General features: G+C 44.8%; 1 protein-coding gene across 1 annotated transcript in view; it reads left to right on the top strand.

Moving 5' to 3' along the window:
• The window catches only part of LOC8036920 (transcription factor E3), a 104,199-nt gene that overhangs the window by 74,700 nt on the left and 3,367 nt on the right, over positions 1 to 26,132 (top strand). Inside the window, exons 4-6 of the mRNA XM_029968270.4 lie at positions 15,067 to 15,316; positions 19,849 to 19,924; positions 25,125 to 25,290. Of these exons, the coding sequence (XP_029824130.1) occupies positions 15,067 to 15,316; positions 19,849 to 19,924; positions 25,125 to 25,290 (492 nt within the window). The remainder of the gene's footprint in view (positions 1 to 15,066; positions 15,317 to 19,848; positions 19,925 to 25,124; positions 25,291 to 26,132) is intronic.

Below are 26,132 nucleotides of genomic sequence, written 5' to 3'. Positions count from 1 at the left end.
AAAAAAAAAAAAAAAAAGCTTTTTTTTTTATTGGGTTTGTGGTTTTGTTATATTCCGACGTCGAGCGCAGGAAACGCGGCGTACAGCGCTGCGCAAGACACTGATTGGTCGCAGATATCGAGTTCCTGCTCGCCAGCGCCGTAGAACGAGCGACATCGACGAGAGTCAGTGGCGAGCGACGGAGGTTTCTCGCTGTCGCTCGTCGCATCGCTCGTTTTTTTTTTTTTTTTTTTTTTTTTTACAGAAAACGTCTTCATTGCTTTGGTTGCTCGCTCCCGTCGCTTTCATGCGGTCTGCGTCGTCGCTTGACTGACCGAGCGACAGCGAAGCGGGTCGCCGTCTCTTGTCTCGTCTCTCGCCAAATCACTTACGTGCTTTTTATACTTAGTAACGGAGCCTTGGGCGACAAAAATGAGCGCCTTGCAGGAGTTTTCATTTCAACTTACGCAGACATTATGACGTGGCGGCTTCTGATAGGTCCACGTCACAGTCACGCCTCGAGCGGTGCGCTTGAGCTGTTTGGACAAGAAACAGAATTTTCTTGTTTGTTTTTGATCAGAGAAATCGGAGATGACGAGGCTCAATTTCTTCGTTATTCCAGGTTAGTAAACACTGGGTTGTGTTGGACGAGAAGTAACAAGAAGCTCGATAGAGCGCCCCCCATAGTTGGATCTCCCGCCCAAATCACCGCACGGCTGCACGGCGCCCGTTTTCCTCGCTCGTGTACATGCAAAGAAAAAAAAAAAATTTTTTTTTATACAGTTTAGATGGAAAGAGGATACCATAAAACGATTTTACAACGAAGAAAAAAAAAATATAGAGCTATATTTACGGCACTGTACGAATTTGTAGTTAGCGGTCGCGGGAGCCGCCTCTGCTCACGTGGTAGGCCTGTGCGCTCCGTCGCCGCCGCCGCAAAGTCACGCGGCCGCCGCACGCTGAGCATTGTACGAACGCCGCTTCAACGCGTTTCTCCACGCCGCCGTCGCCGCGCAAGTTCGTCTGTTTCGGGGCGCCGCCGCCGTCATCTGACCGGCGCACAGGTCTATCACTTCTGCTCGCGTTTTTTCAGGAGTTTCCTTTGGGCTGTAAAAGTTACTTATTAATCTTAGTTTTTTGTTATACTCCAAACAAAGGAGAATAATTTACTCTTGGAGGCCATAGGAAGCTTCCGAAAGAGCGCAAGCAGCACGTGACAAATATGGACCAGTGACGTGATAAAAGCGCCGTAAATATAGTTCTAAAATTGTTTTTCTTCGTTGTATAATCGTTTTCTGATATCATTTTCCCATCTAAGCTGTTTAAAAAAATATTTTTTCCTTTGCATGTGCTCTTTGAAAAAAAAAAAAAGTAACAGTTTGATTGGGACACGCGGGTCAAAAAATTAATTATAGGCGAAAAAAAAAAATGAGAGCAATATTGACAGCGCGAGACGCAATTTAGTAGGTAGTTACCTCCTTTCCACTTATTTTCTCGGTACTTCGGGCGCGTAGAGGAGAAGCTGTGGCCATCACGTTGAGGTGGAGAGAGTGCATGACCATCTTGTTGAGGTGGAAAGAGCATGACCATTCCGTGACGTCATGAATTTTGCGTGCATAATTCAAACGCTACAAAAAAAAAAAAAAAGAAAAAAAAAAAGGACATTTGAGCATTTATGAGTTGCGAATGTGAAAGCATGAATGTCGTTCTTCGGCTCCCTTAATTCGGCTGCGCTGTACTGGCGTGGACTGCCACGTTTCACTACTGTCGAGGTTCGAGTGAAGCGGCCGCAGTGCGATCATCCACGCTTCCTGAGCTGACAGTGCAGTGGAAGCCAGGTGCTCGTTAGGACTGGTCCCACGGCTGTCTTTGACCACGTGATCACGCTCCCTTCTCCATACCCAACGAGCGGGGTTCGGGTGCCGAAAAATGGAAGGCGGTTGATTGGTCCGGCGAGTGCGTAGCTCGCGCCGCTCCGACAGCGAAGTGGCTGGAGTGTGGCGCTGCCGGGCCGCCAAAGCCCGAGCCCACGGAATCCAGGCCGCCAATCTTCTGGCGATGTCGTTTCGGCGCAGCTGGTGCTGTGGACTGGGGGACATCGCGGTCTGCCGCCGTCCCTCGTTTTCCCGGCAACGCCTCCGTGGAGCCCCCGTTGCGCTGTCGGGAGAAAGAAAACGCTCAACTTGCGACCGCGATTGTTTTTTTCCTATGGACCTCGGCGGGTGCCACGAGCCATCCCAGCCGAGCCAGCGCTCGGGGGGAAGAGGGTGGGGGACGTGTCAGGCGACCAGGTGGCCCCGCGCGCTCCCGAAGATCGCGTGACACTCGCGAGGCACTCAATGCGAAAGAGGAAGCGTTTATTCAAATATCATTGGATTGGCTTTGGTGGCTCGTAGCTTCCTCCGCGCTCCATTATAATGTAAAACTAAAAATAAAACCTCGTTTTCTTTTTGTCCTGCATTATTTCATATTCTTGTCTAATTTTGAGTTTTTTTTTTTTTTTTTGAGAGAGGTTAATTTGTGTAATTTTTCCAAGCGGATTACTGATTACATTGATGCGTCCCCGGCATGGCAAACGAGTTGAGAGAATAATGCAAATAAGGCAAAGGTGACAGCCAGCTGGACAAGAATGACTAAAATAATCCCTGCAGAAAGGGATCAAGGGGGACAAATGACGAACGCAAAACTCCAAACACAGCTAGATGACTGGTGCGCGACCGAACTGGGGGTGGTCCCTGGGTTTAAATCAAAAACAAACTTTGTAAACATGAAAAAAGAAAATGGGAAAAGGGTGGGATTTTGGTATGGACTTGTTTGCTCGTACCTTCGGTCCCGTGCCAAGTTTGAGAATTTTTATAAAATATGTGCAATGTAATTTCCGACTAATAATATGTAGGACTATTTGCCTACACACACACACATTGCTTCTCAAGCTTATTGGACTTTTTCTGATAATATTGTCATTTACTACCAAATATGACAATGCTGTTGGTGAGCATAAATGCTACTCCCCCTACCTTTCAGGTTCTACAGTGTATTGTGTCCATAGATTTTTGTGTTATTTATTTTTTTTTTTTTTTGGGGGGGGGGGCAAAATATTCATGCCTTCGTTTATACTCTAGAGATTTTAAAATAATGAATGATTTTGAAATTGCAGCCAGCCACCCTTCGTATGATATCTGAATCGCCCGGTGATTGAGATTGCAATTGAAATTTTGCAATTGCTGTGGCCCAATTGCAACTACTATTACTTTGAGTCAAAAGTAACTAATTACAATTGCTAACAACCCCAGAAGTAATTAGATTGCTATCCAAGTATGGTTTGTGGTTCAATCGGAGCTTGAAAGGTCAATGTCAGAAAAGGAAAGAAAAAAAAAGAGAAAAAAAAAAATCTCGTGGCATTTGGAGGATAAATCATCCATCCACTGCCCTCCAGAATGCACTGTGAGAAAAAGTAGGTCTCGTCGTTACTTTTCCTTTCCCCCCCCCCCCCCCCCCCCCCATTCACCTAGCAAGTTCCATGCCAACTACAACAAGACACTAACCTAATTTGTAGTGCCCTGCGCGGATAACAATTTGATCATCTGCATCCAATCCGTATCTGCAGACTTCGCATCCTCATTGTTCTTAAATAATTGTATCTGCATCCGATCCGCCATCCGCAGACTTTGTATCCGTACCCGAACCGCATCCGCAAAATTCGGAAATGTATCCGACTCTCAATCTGCGCATCCATTCTACATAATAAAATCAAGCGTTAATAAACCTTAAAAAAATAAAAAAATCTGGATGGTATCCTATAAGCCGTCTGCTTACCTTTATACAAGAACTCTTCGTGTAAGAATACAGTGAAAGTCATTTTATCGTGTTTTGTTTGATCATATTTATAAAAGAAATGATCATCCTCCCAAAGACCATTCGCATCGTTTGAAGGATGATCGCAGTTCTTGGGAGTCCGTGGCACTCACGCTCTGTCCAGTATATGTGCTCGAAGACAGATTATTTAAATTTGTTTTCCTTTTTGCTTTGTAGAGCCCACTTCAAGCAGACAGATATTTTATAAGCATGAAGATTGTCAAAGGACAGACTAATAACATTGTGTCATCTTTTTTAAGTTAAAACAGTAAAAAAGTGGGAGGAAAGGTGCTCACTCGCAGCAGCAAAATACTTGTGTATATGTGAAAAGGCGCGAGTACACTACTGGGAAAATATCACAATATTCAATAATGGCAACACCTCCTATTGGTTACAGTTTTAAATGCAAACTCTCAACTGCGTGCTCAGAACCATATACTTAAAAATAATTCACTGCCAACTGTCGAGAAAAAGAAAACGCGCACACACGCAACATTTCACTTGTCGAGGTCGTTGTGTAGAAGAAACAGAATATCGCCAACTCAGACGGATTCAGATTGGCCCGCCTCTCTTAAATTAATACTCGCTAGCGAGAAGTCTTTCTTTGTTGGTGCACTTGATGCTGGGATGGTATGCACAAACTGCGCTACAAGAATGAGGTACGGAAACTCGTGCTGGCGGAAGTTCCACCACTCTAGAGGATCGAATTCAGTCTCCTCAACATATACTTGTAGGCAAAGAAGCCACTTGCAGGCTTCTTCTGCTTTCTTGTTGCTTGTACGTTTTAGCTTTCTTTGCCCAAAGAACGTTTTCCGCTCTTTCCTGGCAAGGAACACTCTTCCCGGGACGACCGATGCTCCTGCATTCTTTGCTTTTTCTAGGGACAGTATTTTTTGGCACCTAAAGCAATCTTTAGGGAGAAGCAAATCTTTATTGGCGTAAAGAACAATTTTCTCCCCGATTGGCACCTTAAATCTAAGAGAGTAGTTTGCATTTGCAATACATTAGATGATGCACTTCATAGTATCACTCACTCAGTCACCCTACACTGTACGGTCGCACACGTTTATAGGCCGCCTCAGCAAAAACGGATCCGGACCCGCAGATATCCGATTCGCATCCGCTGCCCCTGTCATCCGCATCCGATCCACAATCCGCCAAATTGATTCATTTTTATCCGAATCCGCCAGTTTACTCCAAATATCCGCGGATATGCAGGGCTCTACTAATTTGGCTATTATAGCCTAATAGCATCTATACTGACCAGTGTTACCAGACTGGGCTTCGATGAAGCGCTCAGGTGAGGCACCGTCGACGCCTACGAGCTGGTGCGACTGAAAGATGTGTGACATCAGCCTTCACTCCGACATTCGCTGCGTGCCGCTGCCGCCTCCTTTGCGTGAGGTAAAGACAACGACCACTGAGAAACGCGACCTCGTATTCACACTTCATACTCTTGGGGTGTGTACATGGTACGTTGGCGAACCGAAAACAGTTCACGGGGGACGACGAACCGTGGCAGGTGCCGTCCATCTGGGGTTTGTTTTGCCTTTGGAGCGAGCTGAGAGTTTTCCATCTGAAAATGTGGGTCGCGAATCGTTGCGACGGTTAGACTTAGACATTGGCGTCGGGCTGGGTGCAATGTGCACTAGAGCCACAGAATAAGCTACACTTAAGTATCGGCACTTTCTTTTGGTGCGGAGTGCAGAGCGAACGCAATCGGTGATCGTTATGATTTGAAATTGTGATTTTTTCGTCTTTAGGTACGGTGTCGGGAAGATGGGGCAATGTCTCCTTGCTACATCTTTGACTTGGAGTGTCCTAACATTTCTGGAGGACGGAAAAGCATTTCTAGTAATTTCGTATGAGGCTTTGAACGACTCGCAAGAATGGTTTTAAGCACCACGATGGCTGAAGCATCGTTAGTCGAAGCTTCAGTGTAGCCTATTTAGTGGCTCTAATGCGCTCCATTCAGCGATTTTAGAGACAATGTCTGTGACGCACGCGTCTTGTTATGATGCGCGGGGTGGAGCATTCTTGGTTTTGGAGATACTTTGTGGCAGAAAACAATCGCGAGACCCATATCAGTTTTGTTTCTGCCGTACTCATGATGCAGTTTGTTTTTGTTGTCGCCATTTTTAAACGGGTACTCTGCAGTAGTCTGTTGCTTTTTTTCCCCTTGAGATCCTTTAATAGGGTGCGCAAAGGAGACAGAGAAACCATGGGACGACAGGTGCTTCTAAATGCCGCCGCTAGATCTTAGAGCTATTTTCAGACATATTTCGAAGTATTTGGAATATTCTTCCCATTTTGCTTTAATCCAGGGACTGTTTTTGAGGAAGAACTGATTGTAGTTGACAAATATTTTATCGAATCTTAGGAAAATTAATTAGTGTTTTTTTTTTCCAAAAATAGAATACATGGGTTTTTTAGTGAAGTATTTGTATTTCCTATCGGGAGAAAATCAAAATCTGGTTATCTTTAGTAACACATATGTGCGAAGACAATGTGCAAATATTTATTATTAATGTGAAGAAAGAAGAGCAGATGAAGCTATTTTGTTTAAAGGGCAACTCCGCTTCTTTTCCAGTAGTGCAAAACTATACAGTTCTCTTTGTTATCATCTACAAAACCCCCATGGCAAATATTACGACGGAATTCCGCCTAGAAGTTTATTAAAATCGCTGGCAAAGTTTGACAAGCACGAATCCGCTGGTTTTGGATGAGACGTGCGGGCCAGACAACACTGCCCGGCTGCATTTCCGCTTTCTCCAAATTCCTTCTCCCGGCACGTCCGCGACGTCATCAAGCATGTACAGCTTCTTTACTTTTTTTTTTCAATTTTGTTTTCTTTCCCGGGGAGAGCACGGGTGGCGCCAGCGCCGTGAAAGACGTGAGTGACGCGCTCGGCCGGCCCGGCGCTCGACTATTGATACTACTGATAAGCCGATCGCCTCGTTGAGCGCGGCTTGTGTTACATCGCATACTTTTCAACACCAAGTAGAAGGAGGAGAGTGAAGCTGCTTTTGTAAGAATTTTGAGTGACAGGTTAATCTTCTATAATCTTCTGGGAGGAGAATAGCGACGCCTGTGCTAATCCAGGAGGCACAAAGGAGGATCCTGATAAGAGGGGAGCTCCTTCTTCCCCTTGTATATCACGTGGGACGTGGGTGTACATGCTTAGTGATGCCGAATATACAATGTTGTCCGGCTTTGCCACCGTTTCGGTTTCAGTTTGTGATCATGGCTAGAGTAAAATTACACGAAAAATATTTTATTTTTCGCGAATCAAAAGATTGGGTATTGTTTTTGAGTGCTTCAAAAAGCAAAATCGGCCACTATCTCAAAAATTTTGAAATTAAGCGGAGTTGCCCTTTAAGGAGCAAAATGGCTTTATCTTTATTGTCCATACCCCTTGCACCTTACCACATGCCTTTCTGTCTAAGGAACCCTCCAAGTAATCAAGTTGGTTACACTCAATTAGTCTTTGGCTGAGAACAGAAAATACCGTGGACATAATGAACCGAATTCTTTCTTTAATGGTTCTTGTACCTGCTTGTTTGATTAGGCCTAGGTTAAGTGCTATACAAGGTTCTTCTTACTTTCTGTAGTCTTTTTTTTTTGCTCTTATAATTATTAGCAATAGTGATTATCTTCTCGGAGACGGCGAGCATATCACGAACCTTATCTTCGCAGGGGAGGTTAATCGGGTTGGGCGCCACAACTTTTGGCGTGCATGAGTATTTAATAATTGTGCTAGATTACACTCTTTAACGGCAGCTGGAGACCAGTTCCGTACATTGTCGTGCGTGTGCCCACACGTCGATACTTTCTGTCGTAATCCACTTCGCGGACACGCTTCATTGTCTGCCTTTGTGGCCTTCACAATGGTCTGATATAGAACGTGTGGCCGGCTCACGAAGGAAGGCTGTCGGAGACAGATAACGTTGGCTGGACCCTTTCGCATATCGGCTGTCGTTTGCAATCTGCAGTTGGCAGTTTGGTTGGAGGGACGTTCCAACATAATCGTCCGTCTGGGAGTCCGCATAGTCAAGGAAATGCCATCAAAAGCTTAATTTACCTCGTAATTTCCCTCGTAAAAAACAAAACAAAATTAGCTTCCTTTCTTTTTTACGGCTACAGTTAAATTTTAATGAGGTTTCGCAGTCGATTCCGGCGTGTATTTGGTGCAGAGTCATGGCCCGCTAAATTTAGCAGGGAAATCGCGAATTTGTCCAGTGTGTCTACCAACCTAGAAATTGGGAGAGTCTTGAAAAGCTGGGAAAAGTTGCAGAATTTCCACCCCAGTCGGCATCAGTCGGGGAAACTGAGCTACACAGCAAAAGACGCGTGCGTGTTACGACACACATTGCAAGTGACTCGGCCACCGTGCCAATTAAAATCTCGGCTCCCAAGCTAGTACGTTGTGGAAGCCAGAGATTAGCATCAAAACAAAATGACACCTCCGCTGAATGGCTTCACGACTCAAGAGCTTGTCTTTCGAGCGTCTCCATTTACTTCTAAACAGACTGTTTCTATAGGTAAGATGGTCACCCGCAGATGCTGCTGCTTGAGTGAGATGATCTTGAAGTTCAAGCTACCGTGGAAGCGTAGGGTTCTATACTCTGTGTCATGATAACTGAGCGAACTGTGGAGGCTACGGCACTGCGACCCAATAGGAGCTTCGGTGCGAAGCATGTGACACTAGGGGCATGTGTCTAAATGTGCCAAATGCGAGGCCTGGAGAAACCGTCTGTCATGTGCTGGCCAAGAGTTGCCTCCTGCGAAACCAACTAGCTTTGGATGAACGTCCACCTCCGCAACTTTTCTGTCCGTTTAAGCAGCAAGCTCTTTGGGAACAGTTCATGAGACTACCCTACGCTCAATTTATCCGCAAATGACAGGGGCTAGTGCCCAGTGCAATGTTTTGAGCAGAAGCGGTCGATTAAACGACTGTGATCGCCAACGGCCACAGCGCTACGAGGAGAAAAAAATCGGGAGTGGAATTGGATGTGGCGTCACTGTTTTGGTTTAAATATAGTTGAAACTAAGAAATTTGTGAAAATTTATTCTTTATTTTTAATATCTTCCTGATAGAGATGAAATTGCTCAAGTTCAATTGCCGTTAAACAAAAAAGAAGCCTACAACTAGTTTTTGTCGCTGGCGGTGCTGTTGCTGTTGCAGTAACAAAGCCCCTGTGACCTCAACCATGGACCGTTATCACGTGCCTTGCTCCAGTGATCTTATTGGGTCGCGGGGGCCACGTCCTCCTCAGTTTGCCAAATTATTCTGAAATGGAGCATAGGCTGCGCATATCGAGATGAGGAGCAGGGGTTGTGCCGAGGTACAAGACATTGCATGCTGTGACTGCGGCGCGACGGTGGTGCCGTGATGCCATTGATCATTAGATATACCAGCGTTTTTACTGCACTTCAGACATGTCCTGTCCCCTTAGGAATTGGTTAGTGAATTTTGATGGAATAGTCAAGGAAAACTCGGAAACGTCTGGGTATTCGGAAAAGTCGTTTTGGCAGACGTCCTGTACGACATCACATGACATCACCTGACACTGTGACGTTGGGTGAGGAGTCTCCCCGCTAAATTTAGCAAGGAAATAGTGGTGTAATGTGACAATGTAATCTTTGCACCTTTGCAAAATTTCGAGTGGTGCCTGAGAGAGAGTGTATGTGGACAGCGGAGTGTAAAGTGCCACGGCTCTCGGCTCAGTTGATTTAAAAGTTGCTGTAAGGAACAGACAATTTTTTTTAGATTGGTTATTAGGGAGCTTTTGTAGATCATTCCGATAACAATACAATGCATGAGGAAAGGTGTCGGCGGATTGTCGGGTACCATTATCTGTGTTATCGGAACTATCTAGTAAAACTATTTTGAGATCCCAAAGGATAATCTAGTTTCACAAGACTGGCCACTTTTATTTCCTGTCTAAAGCCTCTTTTTTTTGTGTGTGTGTGTGTTTGTATGTGTGAGAGTTTGTGTTGTGGTAGGCTATCCAAGTTTGGAGCAGTTGTTTTCCTAAAGGTTTAGGAAATGAGTATATAGATTAAATGCTTCCTTTATCTTCCAAAAAAGTTTGTTTTAGATGCAGCACCTTAAACAAAGCAAACTCCAATCTGTGAAGAGTGTAAGGAACAAGCATCCTAAGGTTGTTTTGGTGAACTTCTTTTATGAGATGCCTTTCTGTGATACGATTGTGGCATAATTAATATTTTGTCCCTTAAGTAAGACAGCAAAAATGTGTTGCTATCCCAAATTTTGTTTTGAGGAAACCTCCTGTGGCACTCTAAGGAGGGTGGGTTTTCTGTCCTTGTCAGTATAGGGCCATGAAGTGCATACTTGCGGCACATCTAAAGTCTACCAGAATTCTGACCCCAAATTAATGTCAAAACGTAAATGTAGCAGAAATTTTCCTGAAATTTGCCACTGCATGACCTTTTAAGAATGTTACATGTTTATGAAGTAGTAATCGGTTGAAGCCATTAATTTTTTTTACAAATGAGAATTTGTAGTTCTACAAATATTTTTTAGAAGGATGTATATGCAAATGAGCACAAGCACTTTGCTAGGTGTATTTGAGGAAAGAACGGTGTTTTTCTCACCCCAAAAATAAACCGTGCTCTACCGAGGGCTCAGTCTCTGCTCAAACCTGATGCCAGTGGTTGGAATAAGACACCAAGGATTCAGGACCTACCCTTGTCTAATTTGAAAAAGGAACATTTTTTTTTCCAGCTTGAAAGCACTGTTCGCTTTTCTCGCAGACACCGTGATTTCATTTCACAGCAGAAGCAGCAGTGTGAAGTGTTGTAGCCAACTAAATGTCACAATTTTGTGAAATTTGCAGTTTTGCATACATTTATGCAGAGGCACTCTTGCCAACTGAACCAATGAAGAATTTGGAAGCTGTTATACTTCAACAATCTCTGTGCTGGTATGTGTCCATGCACCCTGGCCTTTGACGCATTAGATGTAAAGGTAAAGCGAAGTTAGTTAGCTAGGAAGATGGCATCTTGCTGCGAGGGCTTGATTTAAGGCAGGACTGCCCGGTGAGATAACGCTTGATGCAGGCATCTCGCCAATGTGCTCTTACGCACAAAGGGAAAGATGTCGAGGGCAGCCTTGTTTTATCTGGGGAGAGAGAAGACGCCATTGAGCCCGGAAGGCTCGCATGCTCGCTCCATTGCATGGTTCGTCTATCGCAGCCTTGCTTTCCCTCACGCGGGGGCAAACATTAGCGATGTCGAGAATACATATGATACAACCTTCCTGCATCGTAATGAAGCTAAATAAATCTTGGGTACCATGTCCCGGCTTCCTGGTTTTTGGTTTCCATTGCCTGTGCATACGTTTCAGTTTGTATGTTTCTTGAGTGGCAGATTTTTGTTTTCCATCGAGAAACAGAATTCTGATTGTGCAAGTGTTTCGCGTGTGTACGCAGCTATATCACTTTGCACAATGTTGCACAATGTTTGTACGGGACTTTTTTTTTTGCTTGTGGGTACTATTTCGTAGTCTCTAAATTGTACTTATGTTTTGGATTATTGAGGTGTTGGGTAAGCAAAAGAAGTCTGGTCCACGAGAAACTTCTTTTTATCGGGCGAAGCTTAGGTGCAAGGTCAAGCGACTGGCGGGTCAAATTGGGTCGGCGACGCCTTGCGCATATTTTTTTATTGGCACTCATTTGAGATTGCGGGCTCCTGGACGTCGTGATCCAAACGCAGCACTTTCTGCCCGATGGCCGTCGTAAAGGGGGAGCTGGCGACGGAATGCCATTTTGAAAGATGTCTCGCATCGTAAATGAATATACAGGGTTGCCGGAACGAGAGCAAAATGTCCCCGGCACGTTTGACTGGCTGCCTGTCTTGTAATGGGTTTGATAGCACCTATTCGTGCCTGGGACATGACGTTTACGTTGTGAGCTGCGGTATGAACACGTGTGAGGAGCATGGCTGCAGTCGGCATTGGACAGTAATGCATTCAAGCTTGCCCTTCACCCACATAAAGCATACCGTAATATCGCAATAGCCAACCTAAAATTGAGAGAAAATGGGGTGAAAATAAGGAGTGGGGCTGAAAAGTCTTAAAAAAATGCTATTTTAAGGTCATGTGTCCCTGCCAAACTTGTTATCGCGGCGGGGCAATAAAGCAAAGATGACTGTACTTCCCAGTCAGCAACGTTCACTTATATCCTGCCATAGCTAAATAGATGCATTTATGCCGAGGCCATCATTGATCCCAGCACTACGATTACTAGGAGTGGGCTATCTTTCGGTGTTAAAAAGAAAATAGCGAATCAAGCCAACAATAGGGTGGGTTACCTTTTGGGGGAGGGGCATCTCTCGGGATTTTACGGTAGTTGACTAGTAAAATGAGCTTTGATGCTTGCTGTTGGCTCGCAGTGGGTGCATTCATTAGCGGCTCCGAAAGTCGAGGAGCTCGCGCTCCTTGCACTTGACGGCAAAAAGCGACTTCCTAAATCGCTGACAAAAGTTCCGGTGCCGAAAAAGAAAAAAAAAACAAGCGATATGGCGGGATAAGCTGCGTCAGCTACGGCATGGGTCTGCGGTTTGCTTGCTTTTTTTTGGTAATGAAAAGTGCTCAAGTTAAAACGAATAATGCGTTCGAATTTTGTTTCCTACTCGGGCTGTTTTTAGAAAATGCCCTGGAGCATATTTCGTTTGTTTTGGATATGCTAATAAACCACTTTAATGTTTATTTGATGCCGTGTTTTTATCAACGCGTTTCACGGAAACTCTGTGATTATCGCCGATAGTCCCATCCGTGCTGAACAGAGCGAGGCAGAGTGTGAATGTGACTGTTGCGCGGCTGGGCACCTTGCGCAAAACTTCGTCCCGATTAACCCGAGAGACGGCCGATGCTCGCTTCAGCCAACAAAACCTTGATCGCCAATCGCGGCCGACTTCCCGTGTACATATGTATACATTTTATAGGAAGTTGTAAAGAAGTGCAGAACAAACATATGGCCATATCAAAGTATCGTGCTTGGTGGCGTAGATCTGCCAAGCTCCATATTTTGTGTGTGTTGACAATGTTTTTGACGGTTTTTGTAACAGTAGCACCTTTTGCACCGCACTGCGAAAGGTTGATTGCTTTGGGTCTCTCTGAACGCTTCGAACAGCGGCGCAGTCACTCGCTACAGTCTACAGTCACTCGCTTTTTCTCTAACGACCTTGTCGAGGCTTCTTTTGATACTGGCGTCAAATAAAAGCATCGTGCTCGGCTTTGTTGGGTTCTATTTTAATCGGAGACTGTCTGCCATGGGGGACGAAGTGGAAACTGCATAGAAGTAGCTGAAGAGCTCTGCTTTTTTGTCGTTCAGTAGATGCTCTAAGAACTCGGATTTGAGTTACTCCGTTTAGAGTTGAGAGAGATGCTATTTAACGCTCCCAGTGTCTGCTTTTTTATTTGCAAGTACTGTTTACTAATTTTGAGATTGTACCTGTGTGTGTGCAGATTGCCAAAAGCTTAAAAACTTTTTATGGCCTTGTGTACCTTTTGGAATGCATTTAATGCCTTGTGTACCTTTTGGAATGCATCACTGCATTTAATTCCCCAGATTTGAGCAAAAAAACAAATTTTGCAGAACTACCACTATGGACCTTTGCATTGTGATAGTTCTGCGAAATTTGTTTCTTGCTAAAATCTGAGGAATTCAATGCAGTGATGCGAATGCTTCACCAAACTCCTCATCGTATTACATTCTGACAGCATTTCCTAATATGTGCGCAATTTGTGCCAGCCTTGCAGCAAACGTCAATACCCAAAATAATGGTTTTTGAGGACTCAATACTAAAGCCATAACTCTGTTCCCGCTGTACTGGTGGGGCATTGTGGTAGGCACTTAATAATTCTTGAAATGTTTTAGATTATTGATTTGAATAGAGTACCATTCGGTTTGACATTTATATCAAACACCGAGAGTACTCGGGTTTCCTAATATTGCTCATTGTTTGAGGTCTGTTTGAGCTGGCTAGTATTTAGCTTCATTGAGTCTGCTTCACACTGGGCACTGGTGCATAATGACGAGGGTGACTCGCTGAGCAGACACTGCGATTTTGTGTATCTTGCTTCACCACTGTGCAGCCGTATGTTTGGGAAAAACACTTCTTCAGAGCGGGATGACATGTGCAGGATAATGCTCAATTAATTCTGCATACCTTAATCTACCGACGTAATCCTCTTCAATGTAAAGGGATTTGTCAAATCACAGCACAAGTTTTTATTACCTCCCTCGTAGAAGTTTTCCATTTCAGCAGCCCCCATCTTTTGTATCCATTGTGAAAACAATTCATGCAACTGAAGCGCTTAGTAATCATTTTGTAAAGTAATGATTTCTAAACTTTGGGGACGCATGTTGCGAGATTAGAAGAATTCTTTCGCTTGCCCCATCAGGTCGTCAGTGACCAGAAATGGTTTGCCGCTTCACAATGCTGCTCCACAATGCAGCTTTAATAAATTGTTACGCCTTGTTAAATATTCAAACCCATTTCCACATCATTACTTTGCCCATTGCGTGTAACAAACAGTAAATTTTTAAAATTTGGCAATGGACCCTTTATTGTCTGCCTGGTCCGGCATTTGTCCTATGCATTAAAAAAATCTTGCCAGAGACCAGGCTTTGAGGTCGGCAGGCCATTCTATTACTTGCACAGGATTATTGCAAAGCGTAAACTGCAAACGTAATCACATCCCCACAAAATGGCGCCAAGGTGCGACTAAGATGGGGGAACAGAACAGCACATGTGCGACTTCGAAGTGAGAGCACTTATGCGCGAATTACACTAGACAGTAACGATTGAGTTACCGCTCTGTTTGGACACTGTCAAAGGGGTGGTTGAGCCTTTTCGGTGCCGAAGAAAAGCCTGCCTCACCGACAGCTTGAGTTGCAGGGCGTGGCTTCTTACATTCGCAATCCTTGCTTCGTGATTCATTCTTCAGCATGCTTGCCAGATAATGCCGCAGTTTCATTGTCTCAGGAGCGATGAGGAGATTCTCGGGACTTGCCGCACCCTGTGTTTCCTAAACTGTTGATGACTAGATGGGGTTTATACTGTATCTGAGCTTCTTTGAGAGTTGAGTGTAATTTGAGCTTAATTGAACAATAAACAAAGTTTTTTTGTTTTTTTTTGTGTTGAAGGAGTTTTAGTTGGGCTGGCCAGGTGAGTAACAAGATCTCTCACTCTCTTTTGGCTCAGTTTGACGACGCCTTCGACGACATCTCGCACTTCGAGAACGATGACTTCCTGACCACACTGGGCGGCCATGCCACAGTTCCGGGCTCCATGGTGGAGTTCGAGGACGTCTGGCCGGGTGCGGGCAAGAACAATGTGTCATCGTCCTGTCCCCCCGACCTGGCCTTGGTCAAGGAGGAAGACCTCCCGCTGTTCGACAACGACCTTAGGGCACTGGCCAAGGACCGCCAGAAGAAGGACAACCACAACATGAGTGAGGCTTTCTTTCTCCTCTTCTGCCTCCTGCTCGGCCGGCTGTGGAGCACTGCCGGTGTTGCTTTCCGATGTAACTTCAGAATGGGCCACAGTACAGGGTATCTGGGCAAAATAGTTTGGCATGTTCGTCACCGCAAAAATAAGCTGCCCTTCGCCGAGCACTCCGTCTCCACCCACACATAGGACGACCGGTCCAGGCCAGGTGCCTTAGTTTCAGAGCTTGCTGTCACCCGTTTCGAAAATTAACCTCTTAACCCTTTTTTGTTTGGGGGATGTTGTCTTCATAATGGTGTTTGGAGCCTTCCAAATCATATTTCTAGCCATAAACGGAATGGTAGCAAGATGAAAAAGTCGGTGCTGCCATCTTTTGGCAGAGCCACGAACTAAGCTATGAGCGAGCCTCGATCGTCTAAAACGATTGAGTGCATGAACCGGAGAAGACAGAAGAGCTATACTCGTCCTGAACGGTTTAGGGACGCATTCTTGTTGAAGTGCTAAGCTCGCCCAAGACTGCTAAAGGGTTAAAAGCAAGTTTTGGGAATTTACTATGTTCCAAGCAGCTGGCACCATTCACCTCCATCTATTTATGAGCTTCGTTGATCACCACTTTCTCATTGAAAATTTCTAAAAATTTAAAAAAAAAATGAGATAATGGCACGTTCTAAAACATTGGCAGTTGGTCTGAACTGCTAGCGCTACGTTTGGGCAAAGACTGAGCTTTCGGCAATGCATAGTCTAAATTTTCAGTGAAAGTACACTGTGATCTTTTTTCCCAGACACCCAGCACATAAAACGAGTATAAGACAAATTGAGCAACTGTCCACTTCCATAATCTTGCGATTTTGGGTGTGGTATCATTATTTTAAATGGGGGGGAGGGAATGGGGGGGGGGGGGGGGGGGGGTGAAGTCAGAGGGCCTGCTTGTTTCGGACATAAATGCAGATTCAGAAGCTGGCAGTTGGACCAATTGGCTACCATACGGGAAGAGATTGATTCAATATTTTTTATGTGCTTCTCTTTGTTGCACATAATGAGAAGCATAAAAGCAGCTTGCATTAACATTTTGATGTGGGTAATGCATTCAAATATGTCTGAAGTAACTCTGAGGTGGTTGGATGTTTAAAGTGAAGAAGTAGTTGTGGGTGAATCTCAGAATGTTGACTGATTTTTCTTTGTGTCAGGGAGAGGTAAGGAACTATCCTTGCCGTCCTTAGGGTAGCATGCAGTCTTTTCTTTTTTTATTACGACACCTGCCCTACGAAGCGCTATGAAGTCTGAGCATCTGTCAGCTGAATTACTGTTTCAATGTAGGGATGTGGATGCTTCTTTTCCGGCATGCCGTTTTGGGCCGTGCAACTCTTAATTCACAGTATAGCCTGGCAACGTAAAAAAAAAAAAAAAAAAGAAATTTAGTTTATAGAACATGCTTTATAAATAGACTAATTGCACAGTACCTTTACTGATGTAGCTTTGAAACCATGTTTCTGGCATGTGACTTGGGCCACATTTGTCTCCCCTAAATGGAACAAGGATTTTGGCCATGCTCAGAGAACTTTGAGCTTTGCCCCACTGACCACCTTTGGTTTTTTTTTAAGATTGGCAGACCAGAGGAGCGTCACTGTTCAATCCTCCCACTGAATAGTGGCAATGCTAGTAGGAAAGCCACATTATTTCTGTAGACTAGGGTGTCTCAAAAGTTTTGATCTCGAGGAACCCTATCTGCCATAGCAACTGAGGAACCCCTCTCATTTGGCTATGATGAAATTATTAATAATAATAATCATAATACTTAATCTTTCTAGTTCTGTCGAGACTGGTTATAATGAAGTTGGTTATAACGAAATAGCGGCTACAGTGAAGCGATCACAATTTCACATTCCCTTTTGCACTTCGTTAAACGAAGTCGGTTATAACGAAATAGTGTATATAGTGAAGTAATTTCCGATTCCCGTTGACTTCGCTATAACTGGTCTTGACAGTAGTGTCCAAAAACTGCCATATATAAGCCTTCATATTGGAACATTGAAGAAATATAATCCAGAGCATTAACCCAATACATTAGAACATTGAACAGTTTCACTTTCACACAGTATACACCAACTCATCTCTGTGACATCACGGCGCGGTGGTGGCGTGTCGGTCACACTTCCGGTCTGGGGCTGTGGGCAGAAGTCCCCATGCCTGATGTGTATTCTTGCGTTGTTTTGAAGGGAACCAGACAAAAACCTGCCTTCTCGTTAAAATCCTGGGACTGGGGCTGTACCAAAAGAGTCGAGAAAGATTTGAAGGTCAGTTTTCACGTGCTCGGTTCATCCAAGAATCTGGATATGCGCCGTGAAAAGGGAAAAGCAGACGCCGACGGACGACGATTGCTTGGGCGGGAAGCACTTTGAGTTGAATTCAGGGATACTTGTGGTCACCAGATTTATTTGTTTTATTCCAACATGAACGCCAGAAAACCATCAAGTTGTGCAGACCACCTGCGGACTACGTTCAGTGCGTCTTCAAGTTCAAACGGCTGCCTGATCGTTCGAAATGTCGTCTGCTCTTTCAAACGTTTCTGCTTGTCGTCTGCTCTCTTAGACGACGCCGGCCCGTAGATCAAATGTTGGCCCGGTACTTGCTATACGAAGTAAGTGCAGGCCTCAAAAGACTTAAGTTTGAAGGTTGGTAAGCAGGCTCGATGTAAACGGTAAATACAAGGAGATGTTGATCATTGTTCCGAGTGACCGTCACTGACTTGCTATGCCTAATTGACTTGGTCCGATTCTGCTTGCGATTTTCAGTATCGACGTCGACTATCTCAGCTACGGTTCACGCTTTTGCAGCCCGAGCGGCGTCGCGGCTGAAAATTGCGAGCGAAATCTCATCATGCGGATCAGGTTTTAGCGTACATACTGCGGCGTCCACGCGGAATGAATCGCGATATGTCACATTATTCACGCGAAGTTTTGCGGTGTAACAAGCCTCGTTAATTTCGCTGACGCCGCTCAAGTAGTCAGGCATCGCCAGGAAGACGTAGAATCAACAATTCGAATGCGAAAAAGAGCAGCGGGACTCACACTGACGCCGACAACATCGCATTTCAAAGGTTTGTTTATGGGCGACGGCAAGCTTCTTGCCCACACCCCCATCGCGCATGCGCGGCGCCGGTGGCGTCCGCTAGGGGCGCTCCGGTTTGTTTGTAAACATGAGTTGGTGTATAGGGCATTACTATGAAAAACTGGACTATGCACTACATTCCGTCAGAGTGCTACTACAAAAATTATACTGACTACAGACCTTCCAAACAATAGTGCACAAAATAGGGGTGTGGCACATAGTTAGGCAGCAATGGATGGCTTGTATCTGCTTGAATAGTACTTAAACTGCAAAAATGCTGAACTTTGGGTAAGGGGCAGTTGAGGAAGAGCTTGGAAAACCCGTAATGGGACCTTAGGGAACTCCTAAGAACCCAGTTTGAAAATGTGGAAAAACGTGAGATGAGTGCTATATGCCTACTGCATACACTTTCACCACACCTGGGCCATAGTTTGCATGTGTTATCTTGCAAACAAAACACATTCTGTGCAGGCTGCTGTTTTTCTCTGAAAGTTGGTATGTGATGAGCGAGTGTGATTGCAGGACAAATGTTTTCTCAGTGTTCCTTTCTAGCTTTGCAGCTGTGAAAGTGCGTCATTGAGAAATTAAATACGAGAAAAGCACCAGTCTGTCGCAAGTTATCTTCTTTCTTTTTTTTGTCACGCTTGTAGTTTTATAGGCTGCAAAGATTGTGAACAGAGATGTCGAATTTGTTCCGGGACACTGAAAATAAATGGACATAAAAATTAATGAATGAATTTGAATTTATTAAGCAGTGCTAAATCTTTGGTGGGCCCTGCAGTGAAATTAAACACTTAGTGTTTTGTGCATGATATTCGGAAGGTGAAGTGGAAGTTGCTAATCTGCATTCAGTTATTTCGCATGGGTGAGCGGAAGCCTGTCATAATACTACGACGACCCATAGTTACCGGCATACGTGGATATTGATGTGATTAGTCTGATTAGCAGGAAATTGTTTGATAATTCTTAAAGGGTAACATCAAGAAAGAGCACAAAAGTTTGAATGACAAAGTTTACTTTTCTTAGCCCCCTTTATTGTCGCTGCACCAGTTGCCTGTTTTTCATGCTTGTTTTGAGTTCTTGAGAGTTTGAAGTGGCTGCCATGCACAGATATGGACTGGCGCAGTCGTGTGATTGACTTTATTTGCTTTCACCCCTAAAACAATGTAAATTTGATAAGTATGCTTGTGCAGCATGATGACAGGTTTGTAAACATTTAGTTTCCGCAAATATTTCTAAACAGATTTAAAATTACTGTGGTGCCTTTGAAATTCTTATTGCGGATTTTTTTTTTTTGTGTGACTAATAATAGGAGGAGTTGACCCACATAAAGTAAGCATTAGTGCCGCTTCCCTCATACATGGGAATTTATTGGGGTAGCATTTTTGAAATGGCTTGTTCACATCATGGTGTTTATTCTTTCAACAGTTGAGAGGCGGAGAAGGTTCAACATCAACGATCGCATCAAGGAGCTGGGGACCTTGCTTCCGAGGACAAACGACAGGTACACCCATTCCTTTTTTGAGAATTGTTGCAGGCACACATTGACATGTTTCAGGCAAGACTTGGGACTTGAGTGCGTTTGCAAACTGCAGCTTGTCGTCATGTGGAGTGAAAGCTTGCACAGATTCGTACGTGGCAAGTTCCATTCCTGGGTCGTGCCGGTACCCGTGGTGCTTGCAGGATGGGTGTTGTGCTGGCTCGCATTCTTGCGATCACTACAGTGTTACATTGCCACGCAAGTGGCAGAATTGGCAACCCACGTGGCCATTATGCAGAGGAATGGGGATTAGTACCCTGCTCGATCCGGTTCTTTCTTTTACCGATCATTGTTATTCTGGAAAGTTCTAGTCGATTCTTGTTGCGGGTGCAAGTTTGCCTTAATAAATGTTTTGTTTCAGTTTTTTAATTCATCTAATTTTATATGTGACAATAAATGCCAAGGAGCTCAGGTTTGCAAGAAGGTTGAGGGTAACAACAAATTATTTGGTTAAATACAAAAAAATGTGTTAAATTAAAAACAAAGGCTTTTTTTTTTCCTAAGTTTTAGCTTATTACTTTTTTATAGCTACTGCATTACCCAGGTACAGATTTGAAACGTGCCTGCAAACTGGAAATGTGGTCTATATGCATGTGAAATTGGTTGGTCATGGCGGCCTGCCCCGTTTGAGTGCGAAAAAATCCTGCACTTGGAGCTCTCGAGGGAACAAAGAACTGACTCGTCATTCCCTCGAGAGCTTGGAGTTTAGATCTTTTTTTGATGTCATCATCTGTGCTGGTTTGTCAGGGTACCATGAGAACCGGCCAAGGCGTGCCTCAAAGTCTTCATACCCTACCATACATGTCAAAAAGCTTCTAGGGCGATCACTTTTCTTCTCGGAAGGGCTTTATTTCATGGCAATGCAGAAGAGCCTTAGCTAGATGCAGAAAAAGCTCGTAAATTCAAATTTTTTGGGGATCCTAAAATGGTTTGAACTAAACGAAGTTGGAACAAGTTAATCTAAAAAAAAAAAAGGGTCCCATTTGGCACCTGGTAAACACGGGCATGCTCAGAACTCCCACCTTTTATTACCCAGAAAGACACGTAATCACCCTCTTATATTCTTGGAGAGTAGTAGTCATCATGTTGTGTGTTCAAACGCAGCGGAAAGCCACGACATGCAGTGCCTCCATAACTTGCGACGCAGATGCTCCCACCTGGGCTGTACCAGCGTTTGCTCCTTTTCCTGGTGGAAAGAGTTTGCAATAGTTGTTACTGTGACTTAATTTCGGGAAGCTTCTAGCTGACAACGCAGCGAAGGCGACAACTGCGAGCCAGCTTCTGCTCGTTCCGCGAAATCGCATTTAAAAGCCAACTGTGACAACTTTTTGTCCAGACACGACGTCGGGAAATGGCAGTGCGGTGCAGCACGTAGCAGCAGACTCTTTTGGCTTGACATGCATTGCAAGTTCGTCTCGCTACGCTTAATGCAAACATATCTTTTCTGCTCCAATTATCTCGTTGAACCGGGCCGCAAGTTTGTGAACCCTAAAGGCTCTAATGCTCTAAGATGGAATGCCATTCTGGGACAGCACGCCATCTTCTGGTTGCTCCCATTGGTCCCTCGCAGACGACGAGCACTCTGCGAAGGTTTTCATTCAGCCACTGGTTTGATCTGCCCGATGCTTGCAGTGATAGCTACCGTGTTTACGTCTGGTGCCAGTGCCTGTGAAATGTGGCTAGAGGACTGGTTCCCGCACTCGCGACTACTTACGATTGTGGGCCTTAAGACCTCTGGCACCATCTGTGGGGTGAACGTTGAACTCCAAGTTCCCATACATTCACCATTTTTTTCACGCATGATTTTTTCTTTTTTGGCTCAAATTTTTTGCCAAAGTTATAAATAAGCTTCTGCGTTTTCGGTTTTTATTTTTTCAAAAATCAGCATACTTTTTTCAATGTTTATTTTTAAATTAAATTTTCGTTTTTTTTTTTTTTGGTGTATATTTATTCACAAAAACGTTTACCAGTTTTTTTCGGTGAATATTAAAGAAACACTATCGGGCACCAGATCAGATGATCCTTGTAGCTGTGATATATTTGTGATAACTCAAAGAATAACGGCACAGATACATACGTGGTCTCCGCTACAACTTCCGTCAGGACGCACCTCAAAATCGCGGAATTCGCGGGCATGATTTTGAGCGCGCTTTTTTTAATGCGAAAGCATTAACTGGGTCCCATGGAGCGAGCTGACGTGATCAGTTTGAAGCTTGAAACTGGCACCTAGTTTTCGTGATTTCGCCTTCGGTGCCACTGGCTGGCGCGCATCAACGGGGCTCCCATTGGCCGCTGCGCTCGTCTGTTTTCACGACTGCTCACTGTTGTGTCTCGGAGGCCTGGGCTGGTTGTGGCCGCCTCGTCTGATGAGGACTTACGTGCTTGGGCTGCCTCGCGTGGGTCATGGCGTAATTTCAAAGCTGGGACCCGCCGGTGAAGGAAACGACATCTTTCTCAGTCGGGCTCGGAAGAAGACTGCTTCGTCTTTCTTTTTATCTCGTATCCCATGCAAAGGATGGGCGGCTCGTATCACGAGCTCGCCGCCCACATACGCGATACGGTAAATTTTAATCACAACACTCCCCCCATGGCGCTCCATGTCCATCGGCGTGCCGTTAACACGGAGCGTCCAAGGTCAGCGTGCCCAGGGGGGGACGCGCGCTGACCAGCGACGAAAAGTATGCAGCAGACGAAAAAGGGAGTGGACGAGCGGCTTGCATGCTTTCGCATTCATATTCACAACTCGTAAGAAGTGCTTAGGTGTACCTCGAGCTTTTTTCCTTCCCATTCTGACGACATGGCCTTCTAAGGAGATGAAAATACAAAAACCAGCGGAATGGCAAAAAAAAAGAATCCATTGTATTTACGTTTTTAACCACGGGGAAGTTTGAGAGAGGGTGTTAAAAGACACATGCAAAGGAAAAAAAAATTTTTTTTAAACAGCCTAGATGGAAAAGGTATGTTATAAAACGAATTTACAAAGAAGAAAGAAAATTTTTAGAGCTATATTTACGGCGCAAAACGAATTTGTAGTTGGTGCCCGCAGGAGCCGCCGCGCAAGTTCGTCTGCTTCGGGGCACCGCCGCCGTCATCTGACCGGCGCACAGGTCTATCACTTCTGCTCGCGTTGTTTCAGAAGCTTACTTTGGGCTCTAAAAGTTACTTATTAATCTTTGTTTTTTGTTGCGCTTCAAACAAAGATGAATAAGTAACTTTTCAAGACCATAGGAAGCTTCTGAAAGAGTGGAAGTACCACATGACAAATAGGGGCCAGTCACGTGATAAATATAGGCCACTTTTCCGCGGCGCCCGTGGGCGCCAACTACAAATTCGTATACAGTCTAAGCTCATTATAACAGACCTGGTTACAACAGACATTTGTATTTAACATACCAATTTGTGAAGTTCGGTTGGTTTTCCTCTACATACCATTGACTCAACTTCATATCTGCATACAACATACTCTTTTTAACAGACCGGAATCTTGGACAAAATCAAGGTCTGTTATAACGAGCTTAGACTGTAGCGCCGTAAATATAGCTCTAAAAATTTTTATTTTTCGTTGTAAGTTTGTTTTATGACTTCCTTTTCCCAACCCGGCTGTTTAAAAAAAAAGTTTCTCCTCTGCATGTGTCCTTTAAGAAAGGTATTAAAGGCTTTCTTCGATGTCCTCTGAAGTGCATGACACCCAAACTTTTTTTTTAGGACCAGGAACTTGACAAACTAAGCCAGATCACAGAAAGGACACAAATGTCCCGCGAAGGCCAATCCAAGACCTCTTTTGTTGCATGTTGAACCTTGCAAGAGGGGAATCACAAAGACGTCGCACAATGTTGAACCTTGCAAAGCCCTCTCTCCCCTCCCCCTCCAACACCCACCCACCTCGACACTGCCCTAGAAAACTAACCTTTTTCGGTTAAAAATGAATTTTAGAAAAGAGAGACATACTTTTATCAATTTAAACCGAAAACGCCGAACCTACAAACTGATGGATGAAGAAAGAAGAAAACAATTAAAACTGGGGCAACACAACCAGATCTTTCACAGGATTATTTTGTCCCAGTTTTAATTGTTTTATTCTTTCTTCATCCATCACTTAAACCAACACGCTCTTCTCCCAAGCATACTTACAAACTGATCTTTTTTGGTTAAAACCGAATTTCCAAAAATGAATTCCGCTTACTTTTATCGGTTTTTATCGGTTTAAACCGAAAACTCTGAACCCTAGTTATAAATAATAAAATAATAATATCTGATAGATAGTATGCGCTGTTTTTGCTGATGTAATTTCACCCACCTTTTTGTTGTTGTGAGTTGTTGTAGTTGTGCCGAAGGCGAGAATTCCAAGGAATTATGACACCCTAAATTTGTGGAGTACAGAAACTTACAAGTCTCAGCACGCTGACGTAATCCTTAAAATCAGTAAATTTCTTGAAAAAGCAAACTAACAACAATATGGCGGATTAACGTCATGTGAAAACACCCAATACATACATTTGATCTTGCAAATACGCCAAAACCTTCGCTCTAGTGGATTGCAGTTCCAGGGTCTCGGCGTGCCCTCTCGTAAGATTGCAAGAGCTCAGTCCCATGCAAGCGCAAGTGTGCAAATGGGCCTTTATCCTCGGCCTTGATCCTCGGAGAGCCGTTACGTCGTTCTCGAGGCCTAAAAGTCTAACGTAAACTTCGTGTGTGGGTTGCCGATTGGATGCGCACTTAACGTGTGCCATTGGGGGTGTTTGCGGTGGTGGCAAGCAGTGGCGTCACGAGGGTCAGCGGCACGCGAGGCAATAGCCCAGCCGCGACACCCCCCCCCCCCCCCTCTGCTCTCGCGGCCTGCCGCGACACCCCCCTGAGCACTGCACCCGGGGTGGCACCCTTCCCCCGCACCCCCTTGTGATGCCACTGGTGGCAAGGCGTATGGATGCAAATTGGACGAAGGTATGACCGATGCAACCATCTGCGGGCGGTGCTTGGGGGCAGATGCAAAGGCTGCGGGTCTGGTGAAGACGGTAAAATTGCTTCTGCTGCGGGTCTCCTAACTATACGGTAAATGGCGTCATATTCCTACGACGAAAGGACCAATTTGAACGGCCGGATGTGCTGCGGAAACAGCTGGACGGCGAGGACCAGTCTTGAGATTGACTGGTGGGTCTCCTTGCAGGCATTACGAGCTGGTGCGGGACCTCCGCCAGAACAAGGGCACGATCCTGAAGGCGACGGTGGACTATGTGCGCACCCTCAAGAAGGAGACGGAGAAAATCAGCGTGGTGGAGGAGAGGCAACGGGTGCTCGAGCAGCAGAACAAGGAGCTGCTGCTCAGGATACAGGCGAGTGGGCCGCGTGCCATGCCTCACTGCCAACTGGCTCCCCTCTTGTCGCAGGTTGCGCTTGTTTAGAGTGGGTTTTCGGAGGGGGGAACAATCTCGAAGAGAGGCATCAAGATGGAGTATGAAGTACATGCCCTAAGCTATTTCTTTGTTAGTGTCGGAACTAAAAGCAACGGGAAAGTGATGTAGCCGTTGAACTCACAGCCATACTCGCTTCTGTTGCATACTTGCCTTCCATAAGTTAAAGCTGAAGTTTCAGTCTGGTTTGTGCCTCTGCTCCTCGTAGTTAAACTTTTTTTTGCGTTGTGGAAGGTCCTAGGGGAGCCAGGAATATTCTGAAGGCTTTTGACTCTATATTTAAAAGTGCTCCCACTAGCATGCTATTTATTGGTGACACAGAAGTTCAACGGGAGAAAGTTCATCTAGCTTTACAATTTAGTGAACTACAGTTTTATTCCTGGTGCCAATTAATTATGGTAATAAGTGAGCGAGCATGGTGTTAAAGTAAGAGCTGGATGCCTGAAGCACTCGCTCGGTGATTGGCGGACAGTTTTATATTTTTGCTGAATTTCTTCTCATATATATAATTAGACATGAATAGTGCTTTTGTAATGAAGATAGACGTTGTAGATAGAGTTGTGAGCATTGAAGACTGATGCTTAACGGGATAGCGGATGTTAAAGGTTTTGTCGATCAGGCTTAGACGGCACTGGGTATCCCCTGACGTGGAAACAACTTGGAGAAGTAATCCCAAACGGTGCTCAATACACAGCCTTGCTGACTGTGAGGACATTGCGAGCTTGCTGAGGCTGATATCCACCAGCACAAGAGCACTACTATTT

Source organism: Ixodes scapularis, unplaced genomic scaffold (assembly GCF_016920785.2).
Source record: "Ixodes scapularis isolate PalLabHiFi unplaced genomic scaffold, ASM1692078v2 PGA_scaffold2__306_contigs__length_199485367, whole genome shotgun sequence".
NCBI classification, from domain to species: domain Eukaryota; kingdom Metazoa; phylum Arthropoda; class Arachnida; order Ixodida; family Ixodidae; genus Ixodes; species Ixodes scapularis.
Note: the sequence above shows the minus strand (reverse complement) of the source record. Positions and strands in the feature narration are given on the sequence as shown.